At 48.9% G+C, this 17,304-nt stretch overlaps 1 protein-coding gene across 1 annotated transcript in view; it reads left to right on the plus strand.

Annotated features, from left to right (window-relative positions):
• CARMIL3 (capping protein regulator and myosin 1 linker 3) overlaps positions 1 to 17,304 on the plus strand; it is an 84,991-nt gene that overhangs the window by 6,705 nt on the left and 60,982 nt on the right. Inside the window, exon 2 of the mRNA XM_083410027.1 lies at positions 13,403 to 13,497. Within this exon, the coding sequence (XP_083266153.1) occupies positions 13,403 to 13,497 (95 nt within the window). The remainder of the gene's footprint in view (positions 1 to 13,402; positions 13,498 to 17,304) is intronic.

The following is a 17,304-nucleotide window of genomic DNA, read 5'->3' on the forward strand; positions in this document are numbered from 1 at the left end:
GATTATTCTCTTTGTTTCTGCATACCAAAATCTTATAAATTTCAATTACACTCCAGTCAAAATACCAATCCCTTATGCAGCAACTGCAGTTTTAACTACTTCCATTTGTCTTGATGGATTTCTGATTTCCTTCAACATCTCAAGATCGCCCTTAGAATTCTGGTTGGGGGAATGTGGAATTGTGCCTCCCCAGGGCTCATATTATTTCCGATTCAGTATTCCTACACACAGTAGGTATAAGAGGTAATTTAGGTCATACCTGCACCATGAGCCAAAAACCCGGTCATAGGAGTCCTGGGGAATCCTGGGAAGTGTAGTTTGTTAACCTTGCTGGGAATTGTAGCTCTGTGAGGTCAGCAGCCATCCACAAACTACAGTCCCCAGGAGTCTTTGCGGGACGTAGAGAAGCTGTGACAAAGTGGTACAAGAGTGCTCTAAATGGATGTTGTGTCTGTGACGGGCTGAGGCTGGAGAGGCAACTTACACACCGTCCGAAAACAGGATAAAAGAGGGTTTAGATCTGTGTAAAATCTGTATATTCTGATTCATATGCAAATTTAGAAAGACTTGCTGTAATTTAGCTAGAAGTGCGATACATCTCGTCATAGTGCTGGAAGCTATGTTTGTTGTCGAAGTGCTAACTGTTGATGGGCAATTTTGCTCTCCCTTCTTAGGGTTTTGTACGGGTTATGTACTGGACAGCCTTTCAGATAGAGGAGCGCCTGTCTAAAGTAGGGCAGCCGGCCTCAGTTGCTTAATACTACTACTAATAAATTTATTATTTATACCCCGCCCATCTGGCTGGGCTTCTCCAGCCACTCTGGGCAGCTTCCAACAAAATATTAAAATACAGAAATGCATCAAACATTAAAAGCTTCCCTAAACAGGGCTGCCTTCAGATGTCTTCTAAAAGTCTGGTAGTTGTTGTTCTCTTTGACATCTGACAGAAGGACGTTCCACAGGGCGGGCGCCACCACTGAGAAGGCCCTCTGCCTGGTTCCCTGTAACTTGGCTTCTTGCAGTGAGGGAACCGCCAGAAGGTCCTCGGTGCTGGACCTCAGTGTTTGGGTAGAACGATGGGGGTGGAGACGCTCCTTCAGATATACTGGACCGAGGCCGTTTAGGGCTTTCAAGGTCAGCACCAACACTTTCCTATACAGAAAGGAACAATGGGAGGCACTTGACAAAGCGATCAAATTGCGGGACGACAAAAAATTCTGGGAAATTATTGCTCAGGGAGTTTCACCCAAAGGGAAAACTATAATCAACAGTATTTCATCCAACTTATGGTACCAACATTTCTCCCGGCTATATACAGCTCCAAACACTGCTAAACCGAGCCAGTTCCCTTCTCTAAAAAATGATCTATTAATGGGCTGGGATCCTGTTACCGAATTAGAATGTTTACAGCTAATTAAAACACTCAAAAATGGCAAAGCTCCTGGTGAAGATATGATTCCTCCTGAGGTGTTTACATTAAATGCCCAGTGGTGGGCTGCTTTCTTGGCCCAATTTTTTACGGTAATAAATGATACATGCAAAATCCCAGAAAACTGGAAACTGAGCCTGGTAGCCCCCATCTATAAGAAGGGAGACCCCCAAGACCCCTCAAACTATCGCCCCATAAGCCTCCTGGACATTGTGTATAAACTTTACACTCGCTACCTGCTAAATAAACTGGTTGACTGGGCTGACCACTCTAACTTGCTTAATCCGGAGCAGGCAGGGTTTAGAAAGGGCCATAGTACAACAGGCCATTGCTTGGTACTACAGACAATGATAGATAAGTATACAAAGGTACACAAGAGCAAACTTTTTGTGGCTTTTGTAGATCTTACATCTGCTTTTGACTCAATCTGTAGGGACAAATTATGGCAAAAACTATATGAGACGGATATTGATAGACGACTTCTTAATATACTTAGAGAGTTACATTCAGACACCACAGTTAAAATCAGAACCGGGATGTCAGGCAACTATACTGACCCACTGCCACTGGGGAAAGGGGTAAAACAGGGTTGTTTGTTAGCGCCGTTCCTCTTTAATTTCTATATAAATGACATTGTTCAACATATGGCAAAGTATAAGTTAGCAGCTCCCGCCCTGGAAGGCAAACATCTGAATATATTGCTATATGCTGATGACATGGCTGTCATGGCACTTACTCGTAGGGGCCTACACAGCATGCTGGAGGGGCTCGCAGCTTATTGTGCCCAAAACTCTCTAAAGATAAATTATGACAAAACAAAAATTGTGGTGTTTACTAGAGCTCGCCAGACATTTAGATGGTCTTTAGATGAACACGTAATCGAACAGAGACTTTCTTTTAAATATCTTGGTATCACTTTCCAAGCTACATCTAGCTGGCTTGCCCACTTCAAGACTGTAGCCCTCCTAACACGTAGGACAATCGGTGCTCTGCTCAGCTTTTTTTATTTGAGGGGAGGGCAATTGGTGATCCCGGCACTAAAAGCTTTTGTAGGAAAAGTGATTCCCCAGATGCTATACGGAGTAGAACTCTGGGGATGGAATCAGAAGCTGCTAGAACGGCTTGAAATTCTTCAAAACTATTATCTCAAGAGGATTCTAGGCCTTCCTCAAGGAACCCCAGCAGCTCTCTTGAGGGTGGAGGTTGGATTACCCTCTGTGTCTGCCAGGGCCCACTTAAGATTCCTACGATTTTACATCAAACTTGCAAATACCACAAACACCTTATTGGCCAAACAAGCCTTTGTATCTCTTCAAAAGAATACCACTTGGCGTCAAAACCTATCTGAGATCCTGGTTAGATACACCCTACCGGAGTTTAACACCCTCAAACTGTGGAGCCCAGACAAAGTTCGGGAATGGATCCTGGAGAGAGACGCTCTATTAGATATCACAAAAATTCAGAACCCAGGGTCCTCCCACTGGCTTCCCCGACTGAAAACAGTCAAAACCTGTGCCAATTATTTGGCGAATATCACCAATCCCACCCTTCGGAGAGCCTTCACCATGGCCCGTTTTCAAACCATTCCTACGGCCTACCTGACAGGCAGATATGCAAAAATCCCAGCAGAGCAACGTATATGTCTTTGTCATATGAGAACCCAAGAGGATCTCACACATTACATGTTGTATTGTCCCATCTATTCGGCCTTCAGGGATGCGATGTTACAAACTATTCCCAAATCAATAGTCAACTCTGAGGACCAAGTAAAGTTTTTACTGGTGGACGCTGATCCACGGATTTCTCACGTGGTAGCGGTCTTTGTGGTGAAGGCTATGAAAACTAGGGTACGGTTCCTGGACGAAACGGTGAGGTCCCTCCCATTGTTTTCCTAACCTGTTGCTGTATCTTCTTTCCTGAATGGTGGGGGTTTTTGGGTAGTCTCCTTGCTGGGATAGCATGGCATGAATTTTAGCTTACTTTTATAATCTTATTGTTATCTTTTAATAATGTTTTATGGTATTTTGTGTAAAGGCATGGACCTCACAAATTTAATAATAAACAAACAAACAAACACTTTGAATTGTGCTCGATGTGCTCCTCACTCCTCCTCTGACATGCCAAATTCTCTTTCCCGTCGAGGATTTCCTAAAGCGAACCAGGAAACCGTGGTTTGCGAACCAGCCGTGGTCTCAAGGCATCCAGGGCTGGCTAGTCTCAGTGCAGATGCAACAGTAAACTGTGGTTATAGCAAACTATGGGAGGGGGAAGGGGAATTTGCATGTTAGGTGGGAAGAGGAAAGGGGAGCTTGCAAGCTTCTGCCACATTCCTGCTTGTCAAACCATGGTTTGGCGTGCAGAGAGCTTTGCCCCTGAAACCAGATCGCTATCACCGTCAGAAGAGTCTCGGCTCTTTAGAGCTTCACATCTGAAATCCCGAGACCTGCAAAATGTCTCAGCCCACGCTGCTCCTTGATGCGCCAGCACGGAGGAATAATTTATAAAGATGCCATCAGTAATCCAAAACACGGACCTCTCTGCTGGGACCGGCTCTTAAAGAGCGTTCAGGAAAATGCAGATGTGTGCGGCACAGAGCAAATAGGAATCCATCTCGAATCACCCCCCCCCACCCCCGTCTCACATGCACAGCGCTAATGCTGCTTTTAACCAAAGCACACCAGCTCTAAGCGCCCATTTAAATCCCCTAATCCGGCTCAAAACAAAATTGCAAAGGTGACCCTACCAAAAGACTAAAAGGACACGCCGCAGGTTGGTGTTTCTGTGTGTATATTTTTTATTAAAAGGCTGCAGGCATCTGCCAGGGCTTTCGGTGTGAAGGCATTTGTTGCCTCAAGCCTTACGATATGCATTGGCAAAACTTCCTCCCGTTTTGAGGTTTTGTTGCCCAAGAGCCTCTCTGGGTGTTTTTGTGTGTTTTTTTGTGGGGGAGTGGGATGAGTTGCTTCTCTCCCCCCCCTTTTTTTTCTTCTTGAGACATAGCACAGTTCAGACAGGAAGAAGCCAAGACATGGAAATCTAAAAATGAACACCGTTTCCCCTTTTCCCTGAGCATAATTGCTCACGAGAGAAATTAGGTCACAGCACCCCAATCCTAGATGCTTCTTCCCAAAAAAGGACACTGTTAGGGTTGCTGCTGTTGCGATCTATTTGTCCCGCCTTCGCGCTGAGAAGCACTGGGGCCAGGATTTGGAGAGCGGGCTTGGCACCCTCTGATGGGGTATAGAATCACAGACTCATGGAACCATAGGCTTGGAAGGGACCCCAAGGGACATCTAGACCAACCCCCAGCAATGCAGGAATCTCAACTGAAGCATTCATGAGAGATGGCCTCCCCACCTCTGCTTAAAAACCTCCAAGGAAGGAGGTTCCTAGCTCCTTACTGCCGGAAAGTTCTTTTTGATGTTTAGTTGGAATCTCTTTTCTTGTAACTTGAAGCCACGGGTTCGAGTCCTACCCTCCAGAGCAGGAGAAAACAAGCTTGCACCACCTTCCACATGACAGTCGTTCAGATATTTGAAGATGGCTATCTCCTCTCAGTCTCCTCTTTTCCAGGCTAAACATACCCAGCTCCTTCAACCGTTCCTCATCAGGCTTGGTTTCCTTCATCATCTTGGTTGCCCTCCTCTGCACACACATTCCAGCTTAAACGTGCCACCCATAACTGGGCACAGTATTCCAGCTGTGGTCTTGAGCAAGGCAGAATTTGGGTGGCGCTATTTCTTCTCTTTATCCCGACGCTATACGTCTGCTGATGCAGCCTGGAATAGCATTAGCTATTTTGGTGATGCATCACACTGTTGACTCATGTTCAGCTTGTGGTCCACCAAGACCCCTAGAATCCTTTTCACATGTACCGCTGGCAAGCCAGGTGTCCCCCATCTTATTTTTGTGCACCTGGTTCTTCCTGCCAGAACCTGACATTTGTCCCTACTGAAATTCATTTTGTTCGTTTGGGCTCCAGTTCTCCAACCTATTAAGGCCACCTCGAATCCTGATTCCGTCTTCTGTGGTGTTGGCTACCCCTCCCGGTTTGGTGCCATCTGCAAATTTGATGAGCATCCATCCCCTCAATTCCTATTTTGGGAGAGCCGGCACCTAGTAGGCCACACGCTGGTTCTCTGTGGAAAATGGAAATTGTTGCACCCTTAGGGTGGCAGACCCTGGCAATAGTCTCACCATACCACTTTCTGGAGCTTGGCCCTGCCTCCAGGGAGCTATGGGGAAAGGGCATGGTCCCCCCCCCCCACCACCTCAGGCTGGGCTGAGAGAATGAACATGAGCGGCTCAGGGTATTGAAAGAGGCTGAGTCAGACCGATGAATCACACAGATTCAGCAGCCATCTTCCCCTGGGGACGGGTGTTTGGTGCCCGTAAGACCCATTACACAGTTTGGGAAGTAGCTGGTGATTCGAGAGATTGATGGCAGAGAAGGGCTATCGTTGGCTAACAGCTAAACCAGGTGATTCAAAACATCAGCGATCAGAAGCAAGATGCTTCTGAGCAGCAGTTGATGCGGGAGACCTCTGCTGCCTTGTGGGAGAAGAAAAGTCTCAGGAGTAATAATAATAATAATAATAATTTTTATTATTATTATTTATTTATACCCTGCCTAACTGGCTGGGTTTATCCAGCCACTCTGGGCGGCTTCCAACGGAATATCAAAATACAATAACCTATTAAACCTTAAAAGTTTCCTTAAACACAGCTGCCTTGATTTTTAGAAGACATCTGGTCTTCTAAAAATCTGGTAGTTGTTTTTCTCTTTGACATCTGGTGGGAGGGCGTTCCACAGGGTGGGTGCCACTACCGAGAAGGCCCTCTGCCTGGTTCCCTGTAAGTTGGCTTCTTGCAGTGAGAGAACCACCAGAAGGCCCTCAGCGCTGGACCTCAGTTTCCGGGCAGAACGATGGGGTGGAGACGCTCCTTCAGTAAACCATACACAAATCCGGAGTCCTTAAGACAGTTGGATGGCGCCTTGTTCACCTCCTTCCAGCAACTCCCGCAGCTGAGTTGGTGCCCAAGGCCTTGTTCTGCTTTCCTTTGGACCACATCTGTGAGACTGGCAGGGGGGTCCCGTCGTCTGGGCAGCCCAGGACCTCCATACACCCTGGCCAGACTTGTGCGCCAGGGAGGTGACTTTCATGCTGCTAGTGTGGCTGTTTGAGACTTCACCCCTGGAGGCACACTTCATTGTCTCTGGAGACAAGACGGAAGCCGAAGATCACCCAGCGCATAGGTCGACTATGGAATTGGCTCCCACATGGTGTGGTGATGCCATCAACTTTGGGCGAAAAGAGGATCAGAGAAATTTATTCTCACGTTTTTGCACCTAGATATCTTGGAGGGGTTGTGCCTCAGACCCTAGATGCTTGCCGTGTGAAGCACAGTGTCCTACTGCAGAGCTATGGCCCATCCCCCTGTTGAGGGAAGGGCATGCTGTGTACGCTCAGAGGCACTCTTTTTGCCGCCCACTCTGCATGTGCTCAGGAGACGAATCCCGGGTTGCTTGGCTACTTACGGCCGGGTGGAACGAGGGGTTCTTCAGATGAACAGTTGTGAGAATGGGGCTAGGTGGTTGTCGTGAGCTCTCAGTACAAAATTATGATCAGGGGTCAGCAAACTTTTTCAGCAGGGGGCCGGTCCACTGTCCCTCAGACCTTGTGGGGGGCCGGACTATATGTTGCCATGATTATGACCTGCATTTTTGGCAAAAAAACTTACTGGGACCAACCCCAATGTTGCCCGAAAGCGATATTTTTTTGGGCGGGGGTGTTCCCTCATAAACCCACGCTGCTTCCTTTGCGTTTTACACATTGACAGTTATTATTTCTCTCGTAAGGTGGGGTGGAGGCTGGGGGGCTGAGGTAAGCGCGCCATTCCCGTCAGCCCTGGAAAGTGTGTGCGCATGCTTGGGTGAAGGGAAAAGCCATTGGCCACACTAAGTCAGACCGGCGCTGCTCAGGCAAAAACATTCTTTTCCCCGCGTGAGGGAAGACGAGGGGGCGACGGCTATTTACCTTTCCATGGCTCACACCGTGTAGCTAACAAGCGGCCTCCCCAGCAGAGCGCATAAGTGCTTGGGAGTGCAGCCGCCCAGGCGCTCCCTGCTTCCTCTGGCGGGGAGCACCGCCGCCACAGACACCAGCGGGCGTTGCTTCCGAGGCGCCTCCAAGCCCCTGTCGCTGTAGCTGCCCTTCCAGAGGTCAGTCGCCGGCAGCTCCATGGAGGAAATCCGAACTGCGGCTCCTTTTCCCTCGTCCCTACCCCCCACCCTGGAAGAAAAGATTGCCATGCGCGTGCGACGGACGGAGAAGGGGCTTGTCTCAAACAGCCGCCCGCCTCGCTTTTGACCCCCAAGCTTGGCTGAGTTGCAAAAACCATGGCGCGCGCACGTTATGCCGGCTGCCTGTATTCCGGACCGTCCGCGGGCCGGATCTAGAAGGCAACTGGGCCTGACCCGGCCTGTGGACCTTAGTTTGCTGACCCATGAGTATGATCTTGTGCTAAAGCAGCGGTTCTCAACCTGTGGGTCCCCAGATGTTGTTGAACTACAACTCCCATCACCCCTAGCTAGCAAGGCCAGAGCTCAGGGATGATGGGAGTTGTAGTCCAACAACATCTGGGCACCCACAGGTTGAGAACCGCTATGCTAAAGGAAGGCACTGATCCTAATCTATGGGGATGCTCATAACTGCAGAGCAGTGACTGCCCAGGCAAGAGGAAGAAGGTCGGGAATCCCAGGCAGACTAGAAGGCAAGCGAAGGCAGGGATCAGCACCTTGGAGAGCGATCTAGGTGTGAGTTTCAGGACCATGGCCAGCCATCCTGCAGCAGAGGTAGGACATACATGTTGTCTCAGCAGAGCAACTGGCAGAGGCCTTGAGCTATGCATTTATTGCCTGAGGCTCTGCCCCCTGAGAGTTGCGTCGGGCCAAGTAAAGAGCTGCTGCCTTCCTCTTTGACCAGCGGTTGGAGGGTGCAGAGAACCTCGTTCAGTCTGAGGACTGTGTTCCATGACGAGCAGCCCTCGGGTTGTGGGCAGGGCCAGAGGCAGAAAGTAGGCGGAATGACAGAGGCATCTCTTTCTTTCGTGTAGTTGGTGACTGTGCAGCCATGAAAAGGCCAGCGGTTCCTACAACCCCTATGCTTATCTCTCCCATTCTTCATCCAGGCAAGCAAGAGGTGTTGTCACACACCCGGGGAGGCTCCCGAAGGCCTGATATAGAGAGCTGGAGAGCCACATTCCCATCTTGCCCAAGATCTTGGGGCTTTATAGAATGGTTGAGTTGGAACAACTCATCTAGTCATCTAGTCCAACCCCCTGCAATACAGGAACCTTAGTTCTCAGTTCAAGCAGTGCAGATGTCTCCTCCGGGTTCTTCTGCTCCTCCAGAGTGTCTGTCATGCCCTCCACCAGCTCCAGTCAGCATACCTAATGGTCAGGGAGAATGGAAACTGTAGTTCAAAAGCGTCTGGAGGGGACCCTGCTGGCTTCCTTGAAGCTGCGCACTCCTATGCTGCGGGCCAGGTCTATTGGTGGAAGCCACGACACTTAGGTAAAGGTAAAGGTACCCCTGCCCGTACGGGCCAGTCTTGACAGACTCTAGGGTTGTGCGCTCATCTCACTCTAGAGGCCGGGAGCCAGCGCTGTCCTCAGACACTTCCGGGTCACGTGGCCAGCGTGACAAGCTGCATCTGGCGAGCCAGCGCAGCACACGGAACGCCATTTACCTTCCTGCTGGTAAGCGGTCCCTATTTATCTACTTGCACCCAAAGGTGCTTTCGAACTGCTAGGTTGGCAGGCGCTGGGACCGAACGACGGGAACGCACCCCGCTGCGGGGATTCGAACCGCCGACCTTTCGATCGGCAAGTCCTAGGCGCTGAGGCTTTAACCCACAGCGCCACCCGCATCCCTGTGCCATGACACTTAGGCCAGTTTAAAAAACTGTGAGGAAAATGGCCTCTGCGTGGCATGGCCACTCCTAGTGCCGCTACTTAGCTTTTATATTCCTTGATCTTGCCAACACTCTCCCTAACGGTCTTCAGCCAAATTTGATTTCCCATCTAGCCCTCGCCAGCAGCGATATTGGTTCCTTTCTCCCCCCGTTTCCCTAAGATGGGGAAACCACTCAGGGGGAAGCGGGTTTGATATTGCTGGAGCGTTAGAAGCCGTCTCGGGTAACATTAGTTTTTCCACCACACTGGCTTGGATCTTGTCCCAAAATAACAAGGAATCAGACTGTGGTAATATCGCAGGCTAGTTTCTTAGCAGAAGGTGTATTCTCTGATACTAATGTCATCTCTAAAACAGATGGCAAACAGTCGTTGCTCTGCGGGGAAGGGGAGAACTCTGCATTTGCTCAGAGGCATATTATCGTTGTCACTATTATTATTATTTTTATATTCATTCATTCATTCCCTATGGGGAAGGGCTTTTAGCTCAGAGCATGGAGCATCTATTTTGCAAGCAGAAGGTCTCAGGTTCAGTCCCTGATAGGATTGGGAGAGAGCCATGCCTGAAACCTCCAACAGCGGCTGCCAGTCAGTGCAGACAGTACTAAACTACAGCTAGTGTAAGGTAGCTTTCCATGATCTTATATCGTTCCATTGTCGTTCGCTGTATTTAGCTATCATTATTATTCTCAGTATTGCGCGGATTAATCAATCAAGCTTTAGTTTGAGTCGGAATCCGCTCATTCTCTCTTTGTCGTTTTCATCCTGGGGGAGGGGAGCCCCACCCAGTGTGGAAATGTTGTAAGGGGAGAAGATTCACCTGTGGGATTTCTGCCTGTCGTGCAGCTGCTACATAGAGGTAACATGAAGCAGACTGAGCCACTTGTTGGACTCTTGTCCGCCCAAGCCGGCATGACCATTGGAGTACGGCATTATGGGAGTTGTAGTTCAGGGCAGGGCAATCTTAAATAAGGCCCATTAGTAAGCCCGACTGACTCACTAGCAGGGATGTGGGGCACAGATTTGTTTCGTTTCTCTCTTGTTTCTCCCCCCCCCCCTTCCTATTATGTTTTATTGTAATTTTATTCATGTTAGCTACCCTGAGCCCAGTTCTGGCCGGGGTAAAAATAAAAAAATATTATTATTATTTATTAAATGCAACCCTACCTAATTTATTCTTTCCAAAACAAGAGGCCATCTGAAACACAGCCATGGACTTCATGGCAGGGTGTGGATTTGAACCCGGGTCTTTGCAAGCTCGGGATGCAGGTGGCGCTGTGGGTTAAACCACAGAGCCTAGGGTTTGCCGATCAGAAGGTCGGCGGGTCGAATCCCCGTGACAGGGTGAGCTCCCGTTGCTCGGTCCCTGCTCCTGCCCACCTAGCAGTTCGAAAGCACACCAAAGTACAAGTAGATCAATAGGTACCGCTCCAGCGGGAAGGTAAATGGCGTTTCCGTGCGCTGCTCTGGTTCGCCAGAAGCGGCTTAGTCCTGCTGGCCGCATGACCCGGAAGCTGTACGTTGGCTCCCTCGGCCAATAAAGCGAGATGAGTGCCGCAACCCCAGAGTCGGCCACGACTGGACCTAACGGTCAGGGGTCCCTTTACCTTTACCATTGCAAGCTCTCGTCCAACACTAACCGCCATACCATGCATCACGCAGCCTGGCTCGATGGCACGAGTCGCCTGTAGTTATTTGCTCCGTTCCACCACGTTTTTTCCTTTTGGTTTGGGCCGATCGGATAGGGGAGCTAGTACGGCGTATGAATTGCGGACCTGCATTTAGACACAACCGAGGGGGTTTCAGCCGGCCCTGATCATCTCAGACAGACACCTCCGACCTGGGAGCTTTGTGGGCCTCACAACGGCTGTGTGTGAGGGGAGGTGGTGGGGAAAACCTCAGGGAGGCCTCGAAGCCTCTTTCCCTTCTCCAGAGGAACTGGGTCCTCCGTTCCTCATCTGTCAGGACCAATTTGTCTCGGCCGCCAGGCCTGTCACCTCCAATGCTTCGCCCCAGTTCCCTGCACACCCAGCCGAGGACACCACACACACAAAACACACACACACACAAACACACGCTCATTCTCTTTCTCTCAGCTCACACCAGACAGAGGCGGCCGGTGGCCTCAGTTTACCCCGAGGCGTTGTGAGTCTGAAAGAAGCGGTCGTGGGGGACGGTTTCATCCTGTACGCTTTTGCTTGGCTGAAGCGGAGAAGCTACCCGGAGCGAAGCCATTGATTGAACGGTGCCTGCCTGCCTCTGGCGGGTCGATCCGAGCTCCGGAAAAGTCCTCCGTTCAGCTCCCAGGACAACGCGATGGAGCAATGCCATGAAGAGAATTCCCCCGGGCATGCGCAGAGCGCCTTCCTCTACTCCACGTCGCTCCTTAACACATTTGGGACCCCCGGATCGGGGAACGTAATTCGCAGGAGCCCTTGAGCCCCCCAGGACCTCTTCCTTTAGGAACTATGTGTCGGGTTTAATTTGATCAAGAGTCCCAATATCTGAAGGCAGCCCTGTTTAGGGAAGTTTTTAATGTTTAATGCTGTATTGTGGTTTTTAATATTCGGTTGGGAGCTGCCCAGAGTGGCTGGGGAAACCCAGCCAGATGGGCGGGGTATAAATAAATTACAGTGGTACCCCGCAAGACGAATGCCTTGCAAGACGGAAAACCCGCTAGACGAAAGGGTTTTCCGTTTTCAGAGGTGCTTCGCAGGACGAATTTCCCTATGGGCTTGCTTCGCAAGACGAAAATGTCTTGCGATTCTTGAGGGTTTTTTCCGCTCCCCACCCCCTTTTTCTAAGGCGCTAAGCTGCTAATAGCCTTTTAGCAGCTAATCCGCTAATTCCTTAAGCCTTTAATAGCTGCTAATAGCCGCTAAACCGCTAATAGCGCTAATAGCGCTGATCCGCTAATAGGGTTGCTTCGCAAGACGAAAAAACCGCTAGACGAAGAGACTCGCGGAACGGATTAATTTCGTCTTGTGAGGCACCACTGTATTATTATTATTATTATTATTATTATTATGGTCTCTGGGCCGTAATAAAGATTATTTATTTATTTATTTATTTATTTATTATAATTAACCCCAGAATCTCTTTCTTTTAAAGTTTTTGCTACAAAGGCAGGGGCCCAGAATGCTTGAAAGCCTGATAAGAAAGAGACCTCTATTATTTTATTTACCGTACATTTTTATCCAGATTTTCTTATTCCCCCTCCTGTTTTATCTTCACAACAACCCTGTGTTGTAGGTTGGGCTTAAGAAAGTGGCTGGCTTAATGTCATCTAGTCAGCTTCATAGCTGTGTGGCGATTTGATTTTGGGCTAGGAAAGGGCTAAAAGGATGTAATTTTGGGGGAGTGCTTAATCTCTCCAGATTCTCAGTCACATTTCGTTTACCCCTGGTGTGTAGAGGCTGAAATCATGATTATAACTTTATATCCAGTGGGACATTTGTATGTTCTGGAAACGTTTCAAAATCTGCAGAATCTAACGTGTGTGGGGTTTTTTTTTAAAAGAAAGTGATTTTCATATTTTGCTTCAGGACTCAATCTTTGAAAAGCTTAAATGCTTTAAGCAGTTGCGTAAACATTTTCCTGGAATACCCCAGGATTCCTCACAGGCAACTCTGAAAACTCTAAAGTAGGAGAACTTATCAGTCTCTTAGTTCTCCCTTTTTGCAGACATGAAAAAATACGTTTAAAGGCAGCGGTTACCCTGGTGGGGGAGGGAAAAGCACTCTGCGCAAGCTCAGTGGCACCCTTCTCATTTATTCGTTCCCCAAATCCCAGACCCTTGCTTTTCTTTGGAAAGCTGACCTGAAGTTCACCAAGGGAAGGGCAGACAGGGCAACTCAGCCGCTGGCCTTCCTTCCTGACACTGGACAGCGGAGGCTCGTTGGCTCTGGCTCCCCCTACTGGTTGCCTCCTTGCATTCTGCCCAACCAGCCCCATTGAGTCCCAGCCTCCAGATCCTAACCCGCTCCGCTTCCTTTCCAGACAGCATCCGGAAGTTCCTGAATCGGCCTCCCATCCACCTGCTGGTGAAGGTGAAGCTAGAAACCAAGCCGAAGAAAAGCGAGGACAGGGTGCTGGTGAGAGGATTGCTGGGGGTTTGGGGACCAGGTGGTGGTGGGGGAAATACTGTATTTTTCCATGTATAAGACAACCTTTTTTCCTGAATTTTTTTTGAGTGATAAATTGAGGGTCATCTTATACACAGGTTGATAGGCTAAGATCACTGCAGATGGTGACAGCAGTCACGAAATTAAAAGACGCCTGCTTCTTGGGAGAAAAGCAATGACAAACCTAGGCAGCATCTTAAAAAGCAGAGACATCACTTTGCCGACGAAAGTCTGTATAGTGAAAGCTATGGTTTTCCCAGTAGTGATGTATGGAAGTGAGAGCTGGACCATAAAGAAGGCTGATCGCCGAAGAATGGACGCTTTTGAATTCTGGTGCTGGAGGAGACTCTTGAGAGTCCCATGGACTGCAAGAAGATCAAACCTATCCATTCTGGAGGAAATCAGCCCTGAGTGCTCACTGGAAGGACAGATCCTGAAGCTGAGGCTCCAAGACTTTGGCCACCTCGGGTTAAGAACTTTGCTTCAGGATAAGAACAGAAATCGTGCTCCAGCAGCGAGGCAGCAGCAGGAGGCCCCATTAGCTAAAGTGGTGCTTCAGGTTAAGAACAGTTTCAGGTTAAGAACGGACCTCTGGAATGAATTAAGTACTTAACCCAAGGTACCACTGTAAATAATATCTAAGTGGTGAACAAAGGGGTTTAAAGAAAGAAAGAAAGAGCGGTATAAAAAATTATTAATAATAATAATAATTGCATTTATATACTGCCTTATATATCGGGGGTCTCAGGGCGGTTCACGGAATAAAATCAAGATATAAAACCACAAAATACATAATAAAAATAAAAACCACAACCCAACAGCCCCCCCAAAAAACACATTTTGAAAGGGCATAGGATGTAAACCAGAAATCAAATTTCATCTACATGACAACCCTATCAGGTAGAGTGGGCTGGAAGAATGACTGGTGTGTGGATTTGAATCCAGGCCTCTCCAAATCTCTGTCTGGGGAAAGGTGCAGGGAACCATAGCTCTGTGAGGGGCAAACTACAGTTCCCAGGATGCATTGGGGGAAGTCCTGTGCTTTAAATAATATGGTGACATTTACCAAGCGCTATATCAGCTCCCTCTGACCGCTGGTTCAGTGGTCTAGCGTGGGGGGTGCAGGGGGGCCGGCCGCACCGGGCGCAACATCTGGGGGGGGGGGTGCGCGCTCGCACTCGCAGCTCTCTGCCCCTACCTGGCTCACTCACTCTCTCTCACTGCAGTGCTGGCTGTGCGAATCCGATCCGAGCCGCCGGGTCGCCGCCCACTGTGGAGGGGAGGGTGCCAGGCGTGCGGTGCGGTGCGGAGAGAGAGCGAGGGACTATCTGGGGGAGGGACAGTGCAGCGGGGGGGGGGGCGCAAATTACTTGCCTTGCCCCGGGTTAGGGGGCGCAAATTACTTGCCTTGCCCCGGGTGCTGACAACCCACGCTACGCCACTGCGCTGGTTCCTGGTCCCTTAAGCAAACCAGAGAAACAGAGACGGAAAGGGTAAAAGACCCTCTAAACAAAGTGGGGAGTTTCTGAAATCGTTCTGGGGGCCACTCACACTGGCCCCTGTCCTTCCTCCAAGTGGGATGGCCTTGGGGAGCGGCTCACGGCCCTTCTTCCCTATTCCTCCCCCCTGCCCATCATTTCTTCTCTCGAACTCTCCAGCTCTCGAATCCTGTCCTGGCAAATTAGGTCAGGGTTTGCAAATTTGCTGCTGGCAGCAGAAGTGGAGGTCGCAGGCAGGAGCAGACAGGGAGGGAGCTGGCGGAAAGGAGGGGGGGGCTTTGCGCCGGCTGATGCAAAAAGAGCCTATAGTTTTTCCCCACCCCGTCCTCCCCAAGGATTCGGAAGAGGGGAGGTCTTGGCAAAAATGGGGTTTGGGGGTGTCTTGAGCCTGTGTGTGAATTTGCCAGGCCAGGATCCGCCTCTCAAGGTTGTTGTGATTGAATGATACAGAATAAAGGCCAAAGGGTCTCCCAGGGTGGGAGGGAGCCGATTTGCGGGTGGCCAAGCGATGAGGAGGTTTGGGGGGGGGGAAGGCTGAGGGTTGAATTTATTTATTTATTTATTTATTTAAATAATATTTTATTAAGATTTTCCATAACATCACAAAAAGAAAAAAGAAAAATACAAAAATAAAAAAAACAATTAAAAACAGTTCAGTTTTTCGTAACATATCTTGCATTTGCTTGTTTCCTGGACCTCCCCACACCTCCCCTCTTTGTATTCCAGTTCAATTTATTTATTCAGCAAATCCTTTCCCTCTTTACTTTTGTCCTTATCTTGATCTTAATATATTGTAACTTTAAATTTTCACCTGTTAACATCCCATTTTTACATATTCCTTCATACAGTTGTTACTAAAAACCCCTTAACCTCAATCCAACATCATTCTAACATTCATTAATTTTATAATATTTCTGTAGATAGTCTTTAAATTTCTTCCAATCTTCTTCCAGGCTGTGGGTTGAATTTAAGGGGGCATCAGGAGCAGTTAACTTCTAGGGCAAAAGGGGACAGGACACCCCCCTTCAGCTAAGGGGCAACAGGGTGATCTTCCAATCACTGCATCAGAGGAAGCCCCCCTCCCCCAATCTGCCACCTCCCCCCCCCCCCGTGGGTGCCAGGAACACCGGAAATCCATGCCTTTAAAGGTTCGCTACAGGCCAATATTCAACAGGTGCAGCCACGGGGTTGAAACACTGCACCTGTTGAATTTCCACCTTCTGCCCCACACTGTGATTTAAGGCAAAATGTAGTGATCCCGTTTACGGGTCTGGAGAGCGAGCAGAGCCAGTGTGAGGTTTGCCCCCTAGTTAAGTTCTAGCACAGGGGTCAGCAAACATTTTCAGCAGGGGGCCGGTCCACTGTCTCTCAGACCTTGTGTGGGTCCGGACTATATTTTGAAAAAAAATATATGATCAAATTCTTATGCCCCACAATAACCCAGAGATGCATTTTAAATAAAAACACACATTCTACTCATGTAAAAACACCAGGCAGGCCCCACAAATAACCCAGAGATGCATTTTAAATAAAAGGACACATCCTGCTTGTGTAAAAACACACTGATTCCCGGACCATCCACAGGCCGGATTTAGAAGGTGATTGGGCCGGATCCTGCCCCCGGCCCTTAGTTTGCCTACCCATGTACTAGCACATACGCACTCTGTTTTTTCCGATTGGCACAAAGTTACACATTTGTTTCATTTCTGACCCTCTGATTTCTGGAGTGCCCTGAGTGCGGATCTTACCATCATGGCTTAGAGATGAAGCAGGAGAGCGAGAAAGACATGGCAGGCTGGGAAATCAGTAATTCACTTCCCAACATTGCAAATGTGATTTCTAGCAACCAGCATAGCTTTTAGCTTGCTAAAGGTTTCTATAGGTTAGCAGCTTTTGCGCAACGTACTCATGAAGCTGTCGAGAGCTCATGCGCTGTAATAAACAGGATAATAGAACTGTAGCGTTGGAAGGGACCCTTGGGGTCATCTAGTCCAACCCTACAATGCAGGAATCTCCAGGACAGCCAGCCATCCAACCTCCGTTTAAAAACATCCAGTGAACGAGAGTCCACCACCTTCATTTCACCACCATCACCACTCATGGTAATATTTTAATTCTGAATTTTCAAAAAATTTTGCCACCCACCCTGGGACTCGCAGGTTGGAGGGCAGGTAATAATGGCACTAATTGTTAAAAAGCCAAAATGCAAATTGGGAAAATGGGATGCTTCCCTGCTAGAACTTTGCGTCGGAGGCAAACTGTCTTCCGAAACAAACAA

The sequence above is a fragment of the Podarcis tiliguerta genome, assembly GCF_965153285.1.
Source record: "Podarcis tiliguerta genome assembly, chromosome: 13".
Taxonomy (NCBI): Eukaryota; Metazoa; Chordata; class Lepidosauria; order Squamata; family Lacertidae; genus Podarcis; species Podarcis tiliguerta.